General features: G+C 40.6%; 2 protein-coding genes across 5 annotated transcripts in view; one reads left to right on the plus strand and one right to left on the minus strand.

The window, feature by feature from the left end:
• RBMX (RNA binding motif protein X-linked) overlaps window positions 1–23,823 on the minus strand; it is a 336,703-nt gene that overhangs the window by 10,349 nt on the left and 302,531 nt on the right. For 2 of the 4 annotated variants that reach the window (XM_071757987.1, XM_071757983.1), the window contains exon 1: window positions 263–388. The exons of 1 other annotated variant lie outside the window; for it this stretch is intronic. The gene's annotated coding sequence lies outside the window, so the exon portion shown is untranslated. Of the gene's footprint in view, window positions 1–26; window positions 237–262; window positions 389–23,823 lie in introns of those variants that run through there. One more of the 4 variants, XM_071757984.1, reaches the window with a different exon arrangement.
• Window positions 3,777–23,823, plus strand: part of LOC139802773 (transmembrane 9 superfamily member 2-like) — a 30,999-nt gene continuing 10,952 nt past the window's right edge. The window contains exons 1-12 of the mRNA XM_071758258.1: window positions 3,777–4,076; window positions 4,597–4,664; window positions 5,966–6,059; window positions 8,282–8,409; window positions 8,616–8,745; window positions 10,977–11,104; window positions 13,457–13,568; window positions 15,333–15,412; window positions 16,294–16,402; window positions 21,080–21,212; window positions 21,583–21,702; window positions 21,873–21,930. Of these exons, the coding sequence (XP_071614359.1) occupies window positions 3,792–4,076; window positions 4,597–4,664; window positions 5,966–6,059; window positions 8,282–8,409; window positions 8,616–8,745; window positions 10,977–11,104; window positions 13,457–13,568; window positions 15,333–15,412; window positions 16,294–16,402; window positions 21,080–21,212; window positions 21,583–21,702; window positions 21,873–21,930 (1,445 nt within the window). The 5' untranslated portion in view covers window positions 3,777–3,791. The remainder of the gene's footprint in view (window positions 4,077–4,596; window positions 4,665–5,965; window positions 6,060–8,281; window positions 8,410–8,615; window positions 8,746–10,976; window positions 11,105–13,456; window positions 13,569–15,332; window positions 15,413–16,293; window positions 16,403–21,079; window positions 21,213–21,582; window positions 21,703–21,872; window positions 21,931–23,823) is intronic.

Below are 23,823 nucleotides of genomic sequence, written 5' to 3' on the forward strand. Positions count from 1 at the left end.
CCCCCACCCCCGCTTTCTCGTCCCACCGCAGCCGCACCGCTCCCTCCAACCTACACGAGGCCGGGCGGTCAGGGAGCCAGGCCTGGCTCCACCGCGCCTCGGCCCCACAGCACCCGGCGTGTGGAACACACCTCGCTCACCACCCAGAAGCCGGGCCTTTCGCCGTGCCGCCACCTTCCGCACCCCACTCCCGCCTCGCAGGATGCTGCCTTCCCCTTCCCCGCAACCCCCGGGCCTGCCCCGCCCGCCTGGCAGCGCTCACCTCCGCTCCCACCGACCTGCAACTGCGCAATGAGAGCGAACAAAGGCGCTGCAAGCTTTTATACCCTGACGTCACCAGCCGGCCGGGGCCCCGGATGCAGGCGGCGGCCTCATCCCGCCGCGGCGCCGGGGTCCCCTGGGGCCGTCAGGACGGGGGGAGGAGGAACAGCCGGGCCCTGGGCGAGGGTTGCGGATCCGGAGCATCGCGTCTAGCAGGCAACCGGGGTGTGAGCTGAGGTGTATGAACTCGATTTGATCCTCCCGGCTGGGAGAAGCGGCCTCCGCTTCTTTGTCTGCTCGTCAGCCTCGTCCGGCTCCCGAATTGGTGCCCGGAGCTGCTTCACTGCTCGGGAAACGGAACCACGCGGAGTTGGGTCGGTTTGGCCTTGGTGAAATTATACCCCTTCAGCAAAAAGAGGTGCAAGAAGGTTTTAGTTCATTTAATGAACACGTGTATGGCGATACCCCTCCCTCGGAGGCTTAAACTGAGATGAGAACCTCAAGTAAAGCCCTTGACCCCAGTTTTGATTAACAGAATGACAAAGGCCAGTCCTTATCCCTTACTGGGGATTTGTGGTGTTGAGGGATGTCTCTCAGGTTTGAGGATCTGGTCTCTAGAACAAGTCCTGGTTCCTGTACTGCACCTGAATGAGCTGTGGCAGGTCAGCAGGTGTTTTTTTCCTAGGACTTCTCAAAGGGTATCCATGCTGTAGGTAGGCAGTGGTACATGGTACCTACTCAGGCTCTTGTTCCTACATACCAAGATCCCTTTTCTAAGAGACACCACAGCATGTCTTCATTGAGAAGTCCCTAGAACTGGCAGGGCTTCCCAACAAACCTGCTGGGAGCTATAAGGAAAAAACCCTCTACCTTTCCCATCTTCGTTGCTCTTCTTTGGACACACTCCAGCAAAATATATTTCTTCACTGAAAGGGTTATCAAGCATTGAAACAGGGTCCCCAGGGAAGTGGTTGTGTCACCATCCTGGAGGTATTAAAGACATAGAGATGTGGCATTTAGAGACATGGTTTAACAGTGGACGTGGCATCTAGTTTTACAGTTTCAATCTTAAAAATCCTTTCTGACATAATGATTCAGTGATTCTATCTTACCTTACCATCCTACAGCCCTTGTGATTCCTTCCCACACTTCGGTTTGTGCAGCTGCATAGAGCATTAGGAGGGGAGGAGGGGGTTTGAAGCAATCAGAGATGGTGCTGTAGTTTCCTAGCTCGTGTTGCCTCGTCAGAGTCATAGGAGACAAGGAATCTGGTCCACCAGCACATAACCTGATCCACTTACCACATGGGATGGACACTGCTCAGCTCCTCTGTGTATTGTATTCCCCCTCGTGGTAGTATTCTACAAACCTGTATTTCTGAGAGGTGCCACAGAGTCTATAGGCTCTGCTGGAACTGCCCAGTGCTGTTACAGTCAATGAGCTGTGTAACTGTTAACATCCTGATAAGAGAACATCAGACTCTGTTCTTATCTCCAGTTTTTCAGTCTCCTCTGCTCAGACACTGATATTCAGCTGCTCTTTGTGTTAGGGGAAGCAGAAGGCAACCTTACTTCAGACAACCTTACAGGTCTGTTGAGAATAAAAAAGAAGGTAGTTCTCAAACACTTCTCTAGACTGCAGTATGTACTTAAAGATCCTCACTTTTCCAGCAGAGATGCTAAGAGTTCCTTGATGCTGTTTACTGTGCATAGGAAAAGGGAAAGATGACTTTTGGGTAACTAAGTGGGAGGATACTGCATGTGATAACAATGCAGTTGCTGAAGAATGGCACAACTAGACAGTCATTCAATTACCATATGAAATAAAGGTTCAAACTGTAGTTTCAACACAGAAGAATTTAAACCTCTTCATCTCCAATGAACAGTGAAACCTAAAGCAAATTGCTAGTCCTGTAAGCATGCTAAAAATAGTATCTTTCTGTGTGAACAGTCTCTGTGTGCCTCTGTGATGTACAGTGGTGTATTTGCTGACCATCTCCCAGGTGACTGGAAAGATAAGCAAATGCAAACTGAACTCACTTTTTCCTCTTCTGATTAAAAGAGTAAAATATTTCATTGGGAACTTCATTTTATTAACATTCTGTCACATATCCTGTGCATGTAGCTAGATGGGATTAGAATGAACAGAATTACATTTGAGACAGCATTTGAACATAACTGTTGCAATTATATTAGGGCCAAATTCTTCTATCCTTTGTCCCAAAAGATATCTTCATCAGCCTCTCATCAAAACCTTAGTTCCATCTACACTGCACACTGGAATGGTATTTTACTGTATTCTAGTATGAAACTTATATATGGTCTTGCTCCTAGTTCAGTGATACAGATCTTTGCTAGAGAATTAGAGGATATATAATAAATATACAGCTTCTAATTCTTCCCCTCCTGTCCTTTTTTTTTTGTTTGTTTGTTTTTAGTTGTTTTTTGTTTGGTTTTTTTTTTTTTGTGTTTGGTTTTTGTTTGGTTTTGTTTTTTTTTTTAAGAGCCATCGGTTTCTTTTGCAAATGATCTTTCAATTTTGGATTTTCTCGCAGGAAATTTAATAATGAGGGGTACTAATATTGGCACCCACAGAATAGGAAATAGATGGTATAGCTAGGGAAACAGAGATGAGGAAAACTCCAACATTTACACAGAAGACAGTTGCTATCTAACCAAGCACAGTTACAGTTGTCTTTGCATTACCACAGCTTAGAAAGATTTCCTTAGGTTTTAGAAGTGGATGAAATGTAATTTCAAACATTTACAAAGCTGCATTTGAAAACCAGAGTGGCAACCGCTCGCCTCAACAGGAAATAGAGGAAGATGGAGGGGTTGCCTACCAAGAATTAAGAGGAATGACCTTAGCGCTGTGTCTTGGATCTGCCTTCCCAGGGTAGCACAGAGCTCAGGTTGCAGCCATCGCTTGTATCTGCTTCTCGGACAGGTTTTGCAGATGTCCTTGAGCACTGTGTCCTGGTTTGAGAGGACCAGGATAAAAAAAAACCTGCCCGGGGACACTCCCGGGACAACTGCTCTGGCCACTGCCACCTGCACAAGCGAACCTGGAGCTCGGCATCGCGTTCATGGCACCGGAACCTGGAGTTCGGCATCGTGTCCGTGGCACCGCTGCGGCTGTGCTGGGGCAGCACGGAGCCACGGGACACCACAAACCTCTGAGCTAGGCATCAGGAAAACAAAACAAAAAAAGGCTCATCAAACACAACTCTTAAAACTCACAGCCTTGGAGGCAGAGGTTGAGATGCAAAATCTTGGATTTCCACCCTGATTTCTCAGCCTGTAAAACCTAAAGGGAGTATTGGGGACTTGAACCTGGAAAGCGGTTCTGGTACGAGTCACCACAGGGTACTTCTAAGAAAAATAGACTGAGGTGAGCGTGGAACGCAAGGAAGAAGGGAAACAAACCACCCCCCCACCGAGGGGGAGGCCACAGCCTCCACAAACACCCGAGAACCAACAGCGCCCGCGGTAACGGGCGCAGCCGCCGTGCTCAGGGTGCCCTGACTCAACATGGCGCCCGGGGCGTCACCTCCCAGCGCGCAGGCGCCGCTGCCCCAACGCGAATGTGACGCGGCCGCTCCCGCCCTCCGCCTCCGCCGCCTCAGCAAGGCGCTGGCCAAGGGGGGTCGGGGCTGCCGCCTCGGCTCATGGTGCCTTCGCCCCTCTTCAAGGGGGAAGATGAGGCTGCTGGCGGCCGGTCTCCTGCTGGTGGCACCTCTCTGTGCCGCCTTCTACTTGCCCGGCTTGGCGCCCGTCAGCTTCTGTGAGGAGGGCGAGGAGAGCGAGGGCTGTAAGGTGAGAGAGAGCCCTCACGGGAGGGCCCGACACGGGCGGTCCCCTCCCCCGGCCCTGCCGCGGGGAATGTCTCGCTCGGGGTCTCGGCTGCGAGGGAGGAGACTGCCGAGAATCCCTGACCTGCTGCCTGCGGGCTCCGGGCCGTCTCCTTTAGGCGGCAAGCTTTGCTCCGGGAAGCCAGCAAACCCTTTCCTTTGGTGCCGCCGGTGTTTTGTTATGGCGAAGCCCTCCCTTTCCCCGCTGAACTCCTCCTCAGTCAGCGCCAGGAGGAGGGTCCATCGCCGGTTCCTCGTTGCAGACCCCGGTGGCGGCCGGGCAGGCGGGGTCAGGCGGCTCCGGCGTGGCCCAGCGGCTCCGGGGCCTGTCACAAGTGTGTGGTAACTCCGAGGTGGGATAGCGAGCTCCGAAACTTGTCACAGCTCTCGTCAGCCGCGATGCGTTTCGTCTCGACCGCGCGTTTGTTTTTTGCAAGTCTGTGTTTTTTTCATATTTTTTCTCTCCCTACCCTTTCCTGTTTCAGTCGCTGATCGAGCTCTTCGTGAACAGACTGGACTCGGTTGAATCGGTTCTGCCGTACGAGTATGATGCGTAAGTATTTGGCAGCAGCTTTCCAGAAGCGTGTGGAAACCCTGCTCTGTCCTCAATGCAGTGATACGGGTCCTCAGACAGCACATGTGTTCCTTGTGAGCAGTATTTGGGATGTAGGGAAGGACATAAATCCGGTGTTCGGTGGCAGGAATGAAATGCAGGGGGGTGGAAGGGATGAAGGCCACACCTCTGCTTTCTGACCATCGTCTGTTACACAACGCTGCTGGATTTCTAACAGGTGCATTCTTTTGGGATGAGATTTAGTGTTGACTGTCTGTTAGGTTTGAAAGTTCTTCCTGCTAGTCCAGTCTAGGAAGACAGGAGCTTTGTGTTCTTAGTTTCTGGCAACTAGAAGAAGTCAGAAGAGTCATTTTTATTTTTCCTTTTTCTATCAAAGCTCCGTATTTAATTCTTGGAGGTTTTTTTGGTTGTGGTTTTTTATTTTTTTTAATATCTATGAAGACTATTACTTGTTTTTCCCTAGATTTGTAAGCCTAGTAAGCAGTGATGCAAATGTGATTTGCAGCCTTGATGCTAGGCATGCAGAAAAGAGGAAATTGAGGGTATTGTAGGTTTTATCCTCTGTCATGCAACAGTAGCAGTAAGAGCAGAGACTTCTGTTCAAAAAGCCCCCAGTGTCTCTGAACTAAGCCCTTAAATTCAGGGCCATTTTTTTTTTTTAATGAAAAGTACTTACACACCTAAGAGTAGCAATTGTTTTGTTCCTCTGACCTACTGCTACTGGTGTTAAAGTAACAAAGATCCGGAATTGTTGCATTCTTTATCCCGAGTATTTCAGCATGTATGTAGTTGGAAAGAGTTGGTGAATGGCATTTGGCAGTATGGCACATTAATATTGAAAGCACTTCCCTTCTTTGGACCATGTTTCATGTTAAATACTATTTTAAAGACTCATTAAGAAAGGGGTGTAGTTATTTTTCTGAAATTGTTTTGCAATTTCTGAAGTCTGTAGCAGTCTTCTTTTCCTAAAATTAAACATTCCATTGTTTGTTTAAGTTGCTGTTTGAAAAAGGTGCTTTGACTAAGCATCATGTGGTTTTTTTAAGGTACTGAAGTTGTGATTTATCTTGGATGAACTTGGTATAAGAAGTATGAATATTTCTATATAATAGATGCCAAAATTCTTGGCAAAGGCAGATTTATGCTGACAGTGGCTGACCCACCAAAAGAAGCATGAAAAGTACGATGTTAAGGACATAGCTCAAGAAAATATTTTAGGCCAATATTTATAGTTATATGTCAGTTAAAAATTACAGGTAATATTTTCCCCTTTTTTCCAGTTTTGACTTCTGTCAAGATAAGGAAGAAAAAAGACCATCAGAAAATCTTGGACAAGTGCTGTTTGGGGAGAGAATAGCATCATCTCCATATAAGGTTTTTTTTATTCCTTGAAGTTGAGCTTACTTAAATTTTCTGTCATTCTGATTTCTGTCATTCTGATGTCTGTAGTCCATATACAGCTCAAAATTAGATGATTTGGTTTATTTTTATTTTAATATAAACTTTATAGTGTTTATGCATTAAGAACAAAACCCCTCCCACCCCCAAGACATCTCAGGGTGACTATTTTAAGTTAGGAAGCTGAGCCAGTAATCACTCTTCTTTCCTCTTCCTCTGTGGCAGATTAAATCCAGAAACTATATCTTGCATAGTTCTTGAACTGAGTGTATAGTGTGTTAGGTGATACGAAATATTTTTTTAAATGTTGTGTTGGAGGCTGTTAACTGGTGGTCCAGCAACCATTTCATATACTTGGTTGTACTTTCAGAGAAGGGGAAGCCAATTTGGGTCTCACTTCCAGCTTTTTCCTTCTTAAAAAGACTTAACATCTGTTGACTAAAAGAAAATTTTTCATTGTTGAGACATGTCACTTGAAATGTTCTGTAAAATAAATGTATGTGGAAGTATTTTGTAGATCAGGTATGTAGTGTTTCTCTGTTTCAGGCTCTGCGTTGGCAAAGATCAAATGTAGCATCTCTGACATGCTGTTCAGCAACTTGGGAGGACTCTTGGCTGTAAAGGAGATAATGGTCAAACACTGGCTCTTCAACCTTGAAAGCTGTGTGCTCCTCAAGTGCAGCTTCCAGGCTGGGGTTTGCTGGTGAAGCTGTAAACTGGACAGTTTGTGTGTTAAGGTTGCAGGACAATCTAAATCCCTGTGAGAAAAAGAGGCAGCAGAATTTCTAGGTCTGCTGCTGCTCAGTCATGAGGGACCCAATCACATCTTTTCAAAGGAATCTTAAGGAGGTGATGCTTCCTCCCTTGTGTAAACTTCTCCTAAAAGTCCCTTTTTCTTTGAGCTATGCAGTTTTAAAATTTATGACTGCTGGCCACAAGAAGCTTTTAAATACATAGTATGATGGCTAATTTGGGCTAGATAGCTGTTGAGCAGAAGTGATGTGGCCACACAGAAAGGGTGTGGCCAGCAGGGGTAGGGAAGTGGTTGTGCTCCTGTATTCCATACTGGTGAGGCTGAACCTTAAGTTCTGTGTTCAGTTCTGGGCTCCTCACTAAAAGAAAGATCTGGAGGTTCTGGAGCATGTCCAGAGAAGAGCAATCAAGGTGGTGAGGAGGGGTATAGAGAAAAAGTCCTATGAGGAGTGGCTGAGGGAAATGGGATTGTTTAGTATGGAGAAGAGGAGGCCGAGAGGATATCTAATTGCTCTCTACAACTGCTTGAAAGGAGGTTGTAGTGAGGTGAGTGCTGGCCTCTTCTCCCAAATAAATAATGATAGGCCCAGAGGAAGTGATTTGAAGTTGTGCCAGGGGAGGTTTAGAGTAGATGTTATGAGTTTCTCTACTCAAAGAGTAGTCAGGCAGGTGGTGGAATGAGATGGTGGTGGAGATGAGACACTTCAGGCCATGCTGCATGAGAGGGTTTTTTCTGGGTTAATGGCTGGACTCAGTGATCTTGGAGGTCTTTTCCAACACTGACAATTCTGTGAATAGATTATCATTAGCAGTTACTTGTTGGAAAAGGCACCACACTACAGTAACCAGAAAATGCTGTTACTGGTTAGCAGGTGTTGATAATGTTAGGATTTTCCATAAGGTTTAATACTATTAGCTCACTAAATCCTAACTGGGTTAGATGTTTGATATACAAATGTGAGCATGTTAGGTAATACCTGCACTTGAGGCATAGATGCTGTGCAACTTATTTCACTTTTGGCAGCCTTGTCTAATAACTTAACAATCATGTGGAAGCACAGCTAAAATTAAGAGTAAACCTTCAAAAAATATGTAGTTAAAAGTCTGGTTTAGCAGATGATTAAATTACCAAAATAAACTGGTGAAAGAAGAAAACATTGCCTTTTCTACTAATTTTCAAATTTCAGCTCTTAAGGTTTATCTGTATGTAGTTTGTGTGGGCTATTGAAGAGATTTTTAGCAATGTGAAAGGACATTACAGGTGCTGGATATACATAAATCTTGAAATATTCCTTAAAGCTATTGCATGGGAAATTCCAGCTTTAGAAACTTCTATAGCAAGGAACTGAAGTATCTCAAGAGAAATCAGCTTTACATGAAAAAAGACCCAAAGCTTTTTGAAGCAAAACTGAGATTACTCTTTCTGTGTGCTTTTTTCTTAACAGTTCACTTTTAAAAAGCAAGAAACATGCAAGAAGGTTTGTACAAGGTCGTATGACCCAGGAAACAGTGCTGATAAAAGCAAACTAGCTTTTCTGAAGAAAGGAATGCAGTTGAATTATCAGCATCACTGGTAAGCACAAGATATATGCTTGAGGCTGGCTTTTTTTTTTCTTTTATTTTTTTTCTTTCTGGCTTTTTACGTTTCTTCTATGTGATAATTGCCCTCTGCTGTGCATCGTGTGGGCACTACTGAAATGTATATTACATGAATGTTAAATGTCTATGTGAAATAGGGTGCATCCTTTTCTGAGGACATGTTCTTTTCTTTTTGTCTAGGATTATTGACAACATGCCTGTAACTTGGTGCTATGATGTGGAAGATGGACAAAAATACTGCAATCCAGGATTTCCAATAGGGTGTTTTGTTACTCCAGATGGTAGAGTTAAAGATGCTTGTGTTATAAATGTAAGTGGTGAAACTTTTCTTGTTAGTATAGCACATGTAATTTAATCTGCAGCTTTATTTTAAGCTTTCTTTTCCTGAGAAAGGAGTCTTGTAAATATGGTTACTGTTCAGCATGTGGGCATTGCCAAAGCTGAATGCTGCTGCTTTATGCAGTGCCTCACTGATACAATCATTACAAAAAAACACCCAAAACACAACAAAGTTCATATAGATCCTTTGACCAGTGTAGATAAAGCTATAAAATTACTGTATTACTAAAAGCCTTAGAAAATTGAGGTTTTGTTCTAAAATTGCATGTGTAACTATCTTTATTCATTCTTTGTCCATGTTGTATTTATGTGCAAGACCTTCCTCTTAGGAGTTTCAGATAGAAGCTTTCTAGACCCAGAAATGAGCACTGTGTTCTAGTTGCCAATGTTACAGCTGGCACGGTTGTTAAATGTGTCAGCATTTTCCCAGGTGGTTGGAGGATAACAAACAGAGCTGTGACGGGGGAAGAATTATATTGACAACAATTCAAAATGTGTCAGTTATCCTGGGAGTTCCAGGTGAACCAGTACAGTTACAATTAATAACAATATGGTTTTATCCCTCCTGGAGTGAGGGGCTGTACTCCTCCCAGTGAGGACAGAGCTCTCTGCAGTGACTCTGCTCTGCCACAACTTACTTGCATGCAGTGCAGGCAGCTGATTTGTATTCAGCAAGTCTGAAGCTTCTTGGAGGTGCTGCATTTGTCAGTGTTCAGCTTACTCTGCCGTTACCTTCCAGCTCAGGTTCAGAAGTGGTCTGTGATCTGAACAAACTGTCCTAGCTGAGTGTTCAGCTGTTACTTTGTATGTGAGGTTGTTTCCAGTTGAAGGGGTGGTCTATGTTGTGTTGGGAGCTGTCTGGTACACAGCAAACCATTGTAGCAAAGACTTGGATGAAAAGTTTGTTGGGTTTTTTTTCTTTTGTTTCATTTGGGCTTTTTGTTAGGGTTTTTTTTGTTTGTTTTTCCTTCGGAGGGAAGGCATGAGATGTAGGCAGCAGTGGTTAAATTTCCTGGTGAGCACTTACAGAGCTTGCACTGTGTGTCCAGGAAGTGCTGTGCAAATCACATGTGTGCTCACCATGGTGCAGATGCTCCCCCAGTGTAGCAGTGGTCATACCCAGTGTCAGTTGTAGCCCATAGATTTTGTTTGCAGTGAGAATGCTGCACAGCACAGAGCTGGAGAGGTGATTGGTACATGGGCAAATGAGATTGTAGCACCATGGATATGAGTGTAGTCTTTGGGCTGAGTTGGGGAATGTCATCCTCTCTTGGAAGCATGCTCAAATACCTGTTCCCCAGAAGACACAATTAGCCCTTTAAAAATGGGGGCAGAAAAAGGGGTTGTTGGCATGCAATGGCCCACCTACAGTTCATCCTCACATTTATGCATCTTCTACTACTGCTTTGGAAATGAAGGAAAAAGGTGCCTAAAGGTTGGGTTATAGTATGACATGGGTATGATTCTCCCAGTGGGAATCTTGATCATATTGAAAGGTAAATTCAATGCAAGCCACCCTCATATTTTGCTGGGAGGGTGGCAGAGGACAGAATTGGTATGGCTAATATATGCAATAAATAAAGGAATTATTTTACTTGGAAACTCAGTTGGCAGTCTGTCATCCTGGTCCCCTAATTCAAATGAAAAGTGTTTAACCAATTGCAGTGTTGAGGAGTGAATGAAATCCAAGTCCAGACTGGGTCTGTTATCATCTGAGCTTTAGATAGTTCTTCATAATTCCAAATTCTGAAAGGATAGGGATGGCAAAGCAGAGCAGCTACTGAAGGTGAAGGTGATTTTTTTTTTTTAAGGCAGAACTTGGTTTGTCAGCTTCAGCATCATAAAGACTGTGGGGTGGGGACAAATGGAGAATCTGAATTACTTGTATGTTGAGTAAATATATATTTGAACTTGTTTTGGCAGCTTTTTTGTGGTAAATACAAAAATAGTGTCAAACACGTTTAACTCCTACTAGTAGCACAGATGTGATACTTTATTATGTAGGTTTGTATTTATAGAATACAATATGACATATAGGAAAATACAGAGAGATTTTGCATGGATATGTTAATAAGTAAGAGTGAATACTGAAGTATTTAGCCTTTTCATCTCCTTCACTGGACAGTTGTTTCATTCTAAAGTTCTTGACTGCTTGGCGCCCTCTCCTGTTGAAGTTTTTCAATCTTTGTTGCTGTTTTGTAGTCAGAGTTTAACAAGAAGAACACTTTCTACCTCTTCAACCATGTTGACATAACAATCATGTACCATAGTGGGAAGGATGAAAACTGGCCTGGTGCAAGACTGGTGATGGCAAGACTGAGACCACAAAGGTAATTGTGCATCAAAGAAGCCACTTGTAATAGTGAGGAGTCCTAACAGTAGTTGCAAACTTAAAATTATACTTGGTGTAAGTAAGTTCTTTCTTACAGGTTATTCTGGGAACTGCTAAAACTGTCAGTACACTGATTGATGTCTGGAACTGTGTTTACAAAAGGCAGTTCCATGACTGTAAATGTCATTCAACTTTTTTTTTTAAATGTGTCTCTCCTGATGGAACAACTCCTTATGCAGAGTTGTAAAACCTGACACAAACAATGGAAGGTTTCTCATGTTTTTATGGATTGGTAGCTGGGTGTGCATTACTTTCAATAGGCCCGTTTTCAGATACTCTGAGAAACAAACATCCTTTAACTGAGTGACAGCTTCCCACATCATCTCTCTGACTGTTGCTACATTGACTCCCAAATGTACTTCGTGTGAATGTACAGTGTTTGTCCAGGTGTAGTTTTTCCTGGTTTAGTTTTGATACTGAGGTGTAGGTGAAATACCATACTGGTATTTTAATACTGGTATTTAGCACAGCAGAAGATGACAACTATTTTTTATAAGAGGAACTTCTTTTCTGAAACGGTAGCTTCTTAGTTTCTTTGTTGACCAGAGAGAAGATGCAGCAAATAAGAGGTCAGAAACAGACTGAAGTGATTACTTGGACCTCTTGTCAGTCTACTCATGGAGTTCATACTTGCCTATATTTGAATACTACAGTCCATTTATAAAATGTCACAGTTTCACAGTTGCTTTTCTTTTTAGCTAAATACTTCCTTCTTTCTACAAAGATTAAGTACATTCCTGAATTATGCTACCACAGTTTCTCAAGTCAGACAGACATGACTCAGGTATACTTGACTATCTGTTGCAATTATGTAGTGTGTTTTTAGTGAATTATACTTGCTATGCAAGTTTATTCCTTACATTTGCATGTGGTCTGAAATTGTAGCAAGAAGATTCCACCAACCTTCTCAATTTTTGAGTAGAGCTTTATCATTTGCCTCCTGAATCATTAAAAACTGAGACTTCATCTTTTCACCAGTAATGCAGACCACAAGGGGGCACAGTTAGGTTGCAGATAACCTTGTCATTCTCTGACATGATGTTTTGCTTAGTGCTTTGCTGCAACCCTGAAGTTGTCCTGATGGGGAGTATTTGTTGAAGCACCCTAGGCCTGTTGTGCAAGTTTTATTATTTTGTGGCTTGACTTAGTTGTTGATATTTATTAATACATACAAAGTAGAATTATTTATCTAAATTGGATAAATACAATTGTCTCAAGAGGCTGTGAGAGGGAAACTATTTTTTTCAGTGTTAGAGAAGGTTCACAGCAGCAAATTCAAGCAAACCTTAATGTTTATTTGACTTTGTGCTTCTATAGCTGCAGTATTTCTAAGGTGCTCCAGAGAAACGTTTGCATATTTGGACTTTACAATGGTGAATGTTGCTCTGTGTATTCTGTATGTTTCAGAGTAAACAAGACTCAAAAGATGTGAAATTAGACCACTTGTAGAGGAATGGAAAAAGGAAGGGTTCCTACAGTCATGTCTTTTGTCCCAGTGTAAAAAGATAATAGTAATTTTAAGAGAAGGACAGTCCCAAATAGAGCAGAATAAAATAAGCACCCTGTGAAACAGGGAAGATGAGAACTCTGGGAGATTGCAAGGAAATTCTGTCTTCCTTACCAGTGAGCACACAGAGGTTAAGTCCCATTCCAACAATACAGTTTTATTAAAATGTGGAGGGGTATTTTGTGTTAAAACTTACCATCTAGGCAGGTCAAGATCTCCAGACTTCACATCCTGGTTAACCAAGCAGCATTTTTGCTTTGGACTGGCACTTCATTCTGCTCATGGCAAAAAAATGGGTAGAGTGAAACTCCATTTCATGACCTTTCAGAGGTCTGCAGTGCTCATCTGCCCCATGCTTAGCAAACAACTTTACCTTTAATGTTTCCAAATGCCCAGAAGTGTGTACTGGTATTAATTGAATGTAGGATAGTGTTCCAAGTCCCTTGGATGCTTTCTGGGAAGGTTTTAGCTTTTGCCTCCAGAGACTTTATGTTCAGTTCAGGTGGCTCTTTAAGACTGTTAGAGAAATTCTGAATAATGATGCATAATTACATAAATTATTTTTCTCATTATCCCTAGCTATAAATGTAATTATTAATAAAAATACATTTTAACACCTTCAACCTTTGTTGGTAGAAGAAAAGAAAAGCAGGTTCTTATCTGGTGTAAAATGACACACACAACTCTTTTTTGTTTCTTTTGATTACCTTAGAAAAGAATTAGTGAAAATTCATCTTCTAAGGCATATGCAGTTTTATTTAACTTTTTCCCCCCCTTCCTTAGCTACAAACATACAGATGAAAACAACTTAAGTTGTGAAGGTCCACCTATGGAAATTCCTGGAGAATTCACCAATAAACTGAATTTGATCTACACTTACTCTGTGACATTTGAGGTGGGTATTGAATTTGTTACAGGAATATGTAATTCCCCAAAAGAATGAAATGAAGCCATCAGGATAATTTGGTAACAGCCATAACTGGATTAAAGGAGTGTGAATTCCATAAGGATGGGCTTGTGAAACAGTTTTCCTCAAACCTGCTACATTTTCATTGCTGTAGTTTAAGTAACTCTTGAAATGTATAAATAGACTTCTTTTGCCCACTTTTATTATTAATAGAAAGGTAGTAGATTGAATAACTGCAAGAGTTGTCTTCTTTGATGTGTGCTCTATATTCAGTAAGGTACTGAAAGTCACATGTTGAATAGATGTTTGTTATATTTGGAGGGGCTTTTTTGTTAAAAACTGTTTTTAGCATATTGTAAAGCTGTTTTTTCTAGTGAAATTGCAGTTTGTCTCATTTTATATTGCATTTATTCACTAGCTTTTTTTTTTTTTTTTTTTTTTTAGTAGGTAGCCATTTCTCTTTTAGCGTTAATCCACTAATGTTTACTAATACAGGCTTCATTCTGCCTGTTTTGACTTGGGAGGAAATCAGGCTTTTCTTGCAACTGGGTCTTTACCCCAGCATGGAAAGTGAGCCTTCTGTGGGGGTGAGGATAATTTGGTTCAAGCTTCTTTAAACTTGGTACCTCAGTTCCAGACTGTCCTGAAAGCATGGTTGTTTCTTCTGATGTAAGACACCAATTGTAACAGACTTGGCTTGAGACCACCAGCTTATTTTGTACAGGCAGTGAAGCAGCTGTCATATGCCAACAGCTTTCATTCTTCCAAATTGAATTTGATTTGAACCAATGACCTTGAGGTGCAAGGCTCTGTATCCTGTTACTTTTCCCTTGAGACACCCAATCCTCTTTAGTCTCTAATTTTACTACGTGAATGAGGCTCCTGTCCATTAAGATTTGTGTTTGAATCTTGATGATAAATTGCAATTCAGACTTGGAACATGAACTTTGGCTGGTTGCTCACACAGTATGTTATGCATTTGGGCTGCCTACTCTCTTTTTCTAGGGGGTGGAGCAGATGAGGCTTAGCTGCTGTGGTTTCAGGAGCTTCCAGCAGAAGACACTGGGCACATCTCAATTTCCATGCACTTCAAAACTGCTTATTTTCCTACTTCTCTGTTAGTTTTTATCATTAGTTTCAAATTAGTTGTGGGAGAATTTGGTAGCAGGACAGGAGGCATACATTGCATGAGGCAAGCTGTAGAGGTCAAGGTTTGGGGGTCACAAAGAATCATCACTTGCACACATCAAGAGTTTAGAGGAGATAGAAGAGAGTAGAAGCATCTTTCAAAGGTGGAATTTGCCAAATTATTTCTTCTTAAATCCTTCATAGGATATCTAGAAAGAAAAGTTCTGTGTCAGGAATCATAGTGGGAAATAGTTTGTATCAGACAGCTTTAAGGCAGGGAGTGAGGAAGCCCCTGCTAAATACATTAAAGATGATGGGAGAGAAGAATTCCAGGGGAAAATAGAAATATATTCATAGAGCATGTTTAACAAAGCTGAATTTTACAAATCACTGTGCTGTGCTGGGAATCTTTTGTAGTGATGGCATGATTCTTTTTCAGCATGTATTTGTGAGCTGCAGGTAGCTACTTAGCAAATTATGGAAAGATGAGGCTTAGGACAGAGGACATGAATGGGAGACCTCAAATGGAAGGTTTGTGTAAGAGATTTGACACTCTTGTTCATTCTCAGAGGCTGCAAAAAACTTGTACTTGTTTCTATTAATTGCTGTTTAATTTCTTCATAGGAAAAAAATAACATCAAGTGGGCTTCCAGGTGGGACTACATTTTGGAGTCCATGCCACATACAAACATCCAGTGGTTCAGGTAAGATTTGCATTTATTTAGTGAATAATCTTGCAAAGGAGTGCAAAAATTTCTTAGTCGTGTTTCTTAGGGATATATAAATTCTGCTGTGGTAGAACAAAACCTGTTAGTTTTCAGGCAAGAAAACTTGCCTCAAACTTTTATCAGTCTTCCATCTCACTGTAGTATTGCATTTCACCAAAGGAATGCACCATTAGTGTCCAAAGGGAAAACAGTTTCCATAGTTTTACTTTATCATCTCCATTCTGTAAAACTTTTGAGATGTTGCCTCTCTGCAGTGTTCTTAATGTTACTGTCTGCTAAGAGGTAGGTACAGATGTGTAATGCATGTTTTGTATTTGGCAGCTAGTTACAGTAAAAAGGGCTTTTTTTACAAGTTGTATATGAAAAACTCTTATTTGCCTCTGTACCATGCAAATGATATCAAGTAATTATATAATTTATGTTAAAATGTTAATGATTTCTAAGATAGTGTTTGGAAAGGCTAATCTGATTAAATGTGTCTTTACAGAATATTAAATGGCATGATGTAGATTTCATCGACTGATAGATATAAAATCTACTTGACAAAGTCTGCTTTAAGAGCTGTAAGCTGTTAAGAGCTGTATCTGTTTCACTAAAGAAATTACTTCTGATCTGTAAGAAGGAAAATAAAGAAAAGCAATAGGTAACTGTACTGTGAATATATCATGAAATACTGTTCTTCAGACTTTTGTCTCCTAAGAAATCAAAGATACGTAGCTTAAAACAGTTTATCTTCTCTAGGTAGGAAAATACTAAAAGGTCTGAGTATCTTGAGCTATACATGTGGTATGAATTGAAGTGCATGTCCTGAAACCTGAATAAGTGGATTGAAAGTTTGACTTTTTCTTTAACTACAGTATCATGAATTCCCTCGTAATCGTTCTCTTCTTATCTGGCATGGTGGCCATGATCATTCTGAGGACTCTTCACAAAGATATTGCAAGATACAACCAAATTGACTCTTCTGTAAGTAAGATTTATGGCTTCTACATAAGCACATTTTTCTGGAGATAGTGATGTCTATCAATTAAGTTTTGAATACAGTCTAAAGAGATGTATAACTACCAAGAATTTGATACATGCTAATATATCTTGGGGTTAAAATAGCTTTAATGCTTTTTCATTTTTTCTATCTGGAGGAATATATGGGCATATGTGACTGTCTTACTTTCCTAGCATCATTTGATGAACTTGTATTATGCAAGGGCAGACTTCAGTTTTTAGAAGCATGTGGAGAGATTCACAGAAAACTTTTGGTAGTGAACAAACTTGTATTTGAAATGTAAGCCCCTTTGTTCCACGGTCTCAACCTAGAAAAGCCTCTTTATTAATATACTTCACAGTATGCCAGCAGCCATGAGATACAGTGCAGGCAATGAAAAGTATTCTGGCATTGGTTCATCATCAAGATGTGGCAATTTCTTTTGAGTCCTATGACTGCATTTTGGAATCAGTCTGATTATGTAGCTGTTGGTATGGCACCTACCTGAGCATCCAGTCTGTTATTTAGGGAGTCTCCATCCTTCAAAAGCCATCTGGACATGGTTCTGAGTAGCCTGCTTTAGGTGGCTTTGCTTAAGCAGAGGAGATGGAAAAGGTGACTTCTGGAGGTCCCTTCCAGCAAAAAACATTGAGTGATTCTGTGACCCTGTCAACCTGTGATTATACAAAAGATTCCTTGACAGTGCACCCATGTTTTAAGTCATGTTATGTGACCTAAAATATGTGTGCAGAGAGATTTGTAGCAATCGTATGTCTAAAAAATCTGTTTTGTAGTCTGAACAATCAAACTTATGAGGAGAACAGTTATTTTTATTGATAACTGGTTTTTACCTGAGATCAGGCTTAAAACTGCTGCAGGCAGGTGTTGTCCTCACTGTAATGAAGCTGCATTAGGAAGCCCTAATTCCAAGGCAGTATTTCTTTATAGTGCTTTGTAGCATAACTTGTCTAGAAAGCAATTGTGCTAACACATGGTTTCTGAAGTTTGGGAAGTTTGTGGTCTAAATTCCAGGAGTTGCTATGCAACTTCATAAAGCAAAGCTGTTTGTTGGGTTATTTTGTTTTGGTTTGGTTTTTTTTAAGAAACATACCAGAAGACTATTTTCAAAAAGGATAAAAAATTAAACCAATAGCTGACCATGGAGAAAAATTAGGGTGAGGATCAGTAGTTACCTTGTTAAATGTTGTGGTAGAGATTCTGATTGACACAGATGAATACAAATTGATGTGGCTTGTTTTCTCTGGCTAGGAAGTGTGGTGGAATAATGCACTTTGTCTCTAAAGTCATAATATTACAATTCATGTGCAACATTACCTGGAGCTGTATTAGAACTATTTGGTGTGTGTGAATGATTTTTTTTTTTTAATTTTTTTTTTTTTTTTTAAATGCAGTTTTCCTTGTGATCACTGTATCACCAAACTGGGCTTGGTTTGTCTGACTTAACACAGTGACTGAAGCTTGTTGCCATCCAACCAAAGCTGTTGTTAGTTCTTTTGAAACACATACTTCTTAAGATGGGAGAGAGGCAGGTCCCTGTAGTGGCTTGCTGCCTTGATGTAGGAGAATATAATTGACTGTGAGTTAAAAAGACTTGACCAGTTGACTGCAAGTGAAAGGATGAGTAAAGATTACTCTTTCTCATTAACAGAAGTGGTATCTGCAAGCCAAAGATGAGAAATAATGTCAGATACTACAAAGGCTTAAATTTTCATTGTTGTTCCTGTTGATCTGGATAAAATAATACTTTAAAATGCACAAAAATGTTTCATATTGAAACTAAAACATCTGAAAGTACTTTTATTCTTCTTTGTTTTTGATATTTAATAACTCTTTTGTTAATACAAATCCAGACAGTAATTAAAGTGGAAGAATTTTTCCACATTCTTTAACTGATCATTTTTGTGTAGCTCCTGTTTGATCTCTCAATTAAATTATGTTCAGTTTCTTATACTGTGCTGTCTTTATTAGTTGGTCATTGCTAATGTGATAAAGAGCAAGACTTGTAGAAGCTTGATTAGTTTTTATGGATAACAGCAGGGATAGGTGAGACTTTCAAATAACATAGTTTTAAAGATCATAAAGATCTGCTGCTGTTCAAGGAACTGATCTAAAAACCTGTGAAATAATTGTGCAAAAGTGAACCTGGGCTGAGGTAGATGCAGTGAAGCAAATTACTATCCTGCAACCAAGAAATGCTGGTGATTCTATTTGGGACAGATGCACAAGCCAAGAACATTTAATGTTCAGCTGATACCAGCTGGGTTTTAGTGTAATGTACTGAGCTCTACATTCATAAAGTATTTAGAAATCATTAGATTATTTTAAGGTCTTGTGACAGAGAAAAGATTCCTGAACTGAAGAGTATTTGCCAGTGTTTTTTCAACAGGGAGAGGTAAAACTTGTCCTCTTTTTAAAAATCTCTTTGACCATGACTATTTGAGTGCAGGTGATTTAAATCTTTGTTAGAACATTTTGAGAACTAGGCTAAATTAATAGATAAGGTGAGGTTTACTGCACCTTTTCACAATTGACAGTAATTTTTAGCATGTTGGCCAAGATTCAGAAGTAACTTTTGAGACTTTCTCAAAAGTCTCACTCCAATCATTTTGGTACCTTTGAAGTGTAACTTCCTGCTTGGATTAGTTGTGCAGTTCTTGTCCTCATCTTTGAACTGTAAATGTTAGCAATATAAAATACTACTGAAATCTTTAAGTCTGGCAGATACTGACTCGTAGGTAGTGAGATAAGCATTGAGATGAACTCTGGCCCATAGCTCCATACAAGATAAATCAGGAGTCTCAGTCTGCCAAGATTAGTTTCCCTTTATTTTTCTTAAACCAAGATATTTACCATGTTATGTTTTAATGTTTGCATTAACATGGGAGAGTGTCTTTTGAGTGCATTTGCTGCATTAAATGTTGGTAAGAAATCTAATACCAGCCATTCCAAATTTGTACATTTTCCTTATTCTGCCAGAAACTGAGGTTATTTATTTCTGCTTAGTGTTCACAATTTTGAAAACAGATAAGTATTTGCTTCTGACAGTAACTTTTTCAGTTCTTTCTTACTTACAACTGCCTATGAAAAGTCTGTCTCAACTACTGTCTCATAGTCTGAAATTGAAGTAATCATGATGACTTACAGGAAAGTGTCTTTATGTTTCTTTAACCTGGAAGAGCAATGTTGCATTGGAATTTTACCTGGATATTTAGTATCCTTTTCTTTGGAAGCATAGATTGTTGGATTTCTTTTATCTATGTGTTATCTTGTGTTAAATAGTTTTCAATTTTTGCATTAGTATAGAATCAGAATGGTTTTGGTGGGCAGGGACCTTAACCAGTTCCAACTCCCCTGCATGGACAGGGACACCTCCCACCAGCCCAGGTTGCTGCAAGCCCCATCCGACCTGGGCTTGAACACTTCCAGGGATGGGGCATCCACAACTTCCATGGGCAACCTGTGTCAGTGTCCCACCACCCTCACACTGAAGAATTGCTTCCTGATGTCTAACCTCAATCTACCTCTTCCATCCTAAAACCTTTACCCTTTATCCTATCACTACACACCCTTGTAAAAAGTCCCTTCTTGGCTTTCCTGTAGTCCCCCTTCAGACACAGATATATTTAAGGTAGCCTCTGTGTTTTAGGTACCCTCAGAGCCTTCTCTTACAGTAAATTAGACTTCTGAGGGTACTTTCTAGCCAAGAAGGGCAAGCAGAGGTATCAGTATGGAACAGACAAAGCTCATCTTCCAGACAAAAAAAAGCATGCAATCTGTTGCAAGTTAAGATGCTTTGTGTTACTCACCAGTTTGGTTTGTGTTCTTTCTTACCCTGTCCTTTGTGTGCTTTTTTAGTGCTAAGCAGTCCATTGAACTAAGCTCAGTGTTCCTCCATTGAATGCAGCCTGGAGCTTTTAACTTTGTGAGGGAGAGAGTGGTCTTCTTGAGGGGCTGGTTATTTGTGGTTTTGTGTGTTTGGGTCTTTTTTATGAGGGGAGATGTTTGTTTTGAATGATTTTTATAGAAAACTTCTGTTCTTCAGTAGTTGTTCATTAAAGCCACTGGACTGAGTATGCCCCCTGTGCCACCCACCCACGCCTCCACCCTTCCCTCCCTCCACCCTTCCCTGCCTCCCTCCTTCCACCCATCCATCTCAGGCAGTAGGACAAAAAGTGTTGGTATTTGTCCCTAATGATTTTAGGGAGCAGCCTTTCTTCTGGAGTACAGGGATCGTTTAAAATCATTTCCAAATCTCATTGTCATTGAGATGGATGTGCTTTGTAATGGAAGCACAAAAAGATAAATGCTTGAGCTAGATTGAAATGCTATAATCCAAGTTAAATTAAATTGAATGCTTTGTTTTTGTTTAAATTTAGAATGATGTTCTGTGGTTTGCCTAATTAGATTTTGTTTTTTCTTGCTTCAGGAGATGAGGATTTTTGTGATAAATCCTGCCTTTTTCTTTCACTGAACCATTAGGGGGTTATAAAATCAATGAGTGATGAATCAGATGCAATTAGTCTGCCTTTGGATCTAAACTGGAAGTTAATAAAACTTTAAATATGTGTTTTGCATCTTGTTTGTGTTAATTCACTACTCCATTATGTATCTGTGCTAAAGACATTGCTGATTTTATACAGGAAGATGCCCAAGAGGAATTTGGCTGGAAGCTGGTTCATGGAGACGTGTTTAGACCTCCAAGAAAGGGAATGTTACTGTCTGTCTTTTTGGGCCAAGGAACACAGATTTTCATTATGACATTTATTACTTTATGTAAGTAACTTTATTGAGGTGATGTGTTTGTAACTTAATAGTCTAAGAAAGTTGCAATGTTATTACACAAGTGATGGAAGCCTGCTTTTGGAAATTAAGCCCTTTTAGTAAAATAAAATACCAACACTCATAATCTAGATAGCTTGAGTAACCCTGTTAAAAGTGGTGTTGTTCAAAGCATATCTGGGCTAATTCAAATTTTTCATGATTGCAGAAATGAAGCTTCCTTTTAACAAGTTTTTTTTCAAAAAACAAAACCAGGCTGTCATGGTGTAAGTTCAGAGACATGCAATCAAAGCTTTAATGTTATTGGAACACTTTGTACCTGGTATGTTTGACACAGCAGCCTTACATTTTTTTGTCTCTTTAGTCTTGGCCTGCCTTGGTTTTCTCTCTCCTGCCAACCGTGGTGCTTTGATGACCTGTGCAGTTGTGCTGTGGGTCTTACTGGGAACTCCAGCCGGCTACGTGTCCGCTAGGATGTACAAGAGTAAGTACAGGGGCTTGTTTAATTTGACACAGCATAAATTCAGAATTCCTGGGCTTGGTATAAATCTCAGACTGAAGCTGGTGTCTCAGACAAAGAATCCACTTTGCCATACTGCCAAACACTTGGGAAAAGTTGTGGATTTGAAATTGTCTTTGCTTTTCCCCCTCCAGCGTTTAGAGGCGAGAAGTGGAAGACGAACGTGTTGCTTACAGCTCTGCTGTGCCCTGGGTTAGTATTATTTCCCCCTGGTTTTTCCTTTAAATAACTATGAATCTGAGGTAGGGAGGGTGTGGGGAGGGAAAGCGAATAGTTAGGATGCTTGTTTGTGTAATTGTCATTATTTTTCTGCAAGTTGCTGTTGCTTTTGTACATTGCCTCTCTGCGAATATAAAGAAAAGTAAATTCTGAGGTGTGGGAGCCTCCTACTCTGTACAATTTCTTGTTTTTTAATCAGCCATGGGGTTAGGAGGCGTGATGTGACTCTCCTGCAAGGTAACATCACAGAGAAACACTGCACTGGAACATTAGGCATGGTGATGGGGTAATTTCAGTTTGGTACCACTTGTTATGTTCCAGATAATCCTGTACTAACTGCTAGTAGGTGACTTTGTTAGGAAATGTGTGGTTTTGTGGTTTGAAGTTTGAAGTGTCTGTAGCATTCCTGTAAATAGGGAGAGATTGTCCTTTGGGTGGAACTTCTGTTACTTTAATTATAGTATCAACGTTTTCTTGCAGCTTATTGAAAAGGACTTAAAAATGAAATTATTTTTTTAAAGTAAATAGCTATACTAAACAGTGGAAGTTTAATATACTTCTGGATGAGAGTAATGTGGACATTCTCTTAAACTGGTTATAATCATCTTGTATAAATGTAGGTAGTATCCAGTTTCTGATATGACTGGAGTGTGTATCATACTATGGCTGATACTGTTGTGTTTGGGAAGGGTGAGAGCTCTCCTACGTTTTTTTTTCATAGTTCTGAAGAGCAAGGTTAGTGAAGAAAGGGAGCAGGAACTGATTTCTTCTACAACTCTTCCATATTTCTTGGTTGCAACTTTGAATACATGAAGCTATCCCTTTACAATGTCCTTGACATAAGTTGGGGAGAAGGTTATAAATAATTTCTTCAGGTATTTCTTCCCCCCAGAAAAAGCTCAGAATGAATAAAACATGACTTGGTTTTGAGTAAAGCAGAATTTCATTTAAAAAAAAAAATGTTATGCATTCGATAACAGCTGTGTGCTCAATGGGGAAATCTTATTTCTAAACAAAAGGTGCTTCAGTCTCCCTGCTATCATTCAGATATTATCCTGAGAGAAAAGAAAATATTTATCAGTGGAAGAAAGATCATGCTGAACATTTAAACTCTCAAATAAATTAAGTTTCACAGAGGAAGTAAAATGATTGGGGATGGTGGAATAGGAACAGATGTCTTGATTATGCTATGCTAGTTCAGTGAATTTGCATAATATCATAAACAGCCCAAGGCTCTTGTAGTCTCAGTAGACTGATGGGAGCTCATATTTGCAGTATTTTTTTCTAACTTTGGAGGGTGTAAGTGGGATCTGTGTTACGAGTGTGGGCAGATGAAAAAGATTATCAAGGCTTCTAAAATGGATTTTATTTTTATGTTTTGTTAAACATGATGCTTACACCAGGGGTCGCTTGGGTGTGCTTATTTAACAAGTCTATTCCCTCAAACAGTTTTGGCAAGTGTAAGACCTCTCCTGGGATAAAGGAGCCTGCCCATTGCTCTAATCCTCCCTCCTTCCTTTTTAGATTAAATACAGTGGAGGATGCTTGTTCACTGTAGGCAGTTTAAATTCTGCCTCAGGAACAGTTTAACAAAACCCAGACAATGATGCCCTTCTCAGGAGCCCTTCCTGAGCTGATTTCTGTGATGCATCTCTGAATCCATGAACGATAGCAATTCAAGGAAGCTTTTATATGGGGTTCCCTTGCAGAGTGTTTTGCTTTGTTTTCAGACTGGGATGTTTGAAATCTTCATCTTATGTCTCAGATGTTTTCTAGTGTTTCCCCAGGATGTTTAGAAAATGAGGCAGATGCACTTAGCTGAGGAGGAAAGAACTGTTCTGGGTGAATGTCATGACTGGTGCAGTC

Source organism: Heliangelus exortis, chromosome 14, assembly GCF_036169615.1.
Source record: "Heliangelus exortis chromosome 14, bHelExo1.hap1, whole genome shotgun sequence".
Taxonomy (NCBI): Eukaryota; Metazoa; Chordata; class Aves; order Apodiformes; family Trochilidae; genus Heliangelus; species Heliangelus exortis.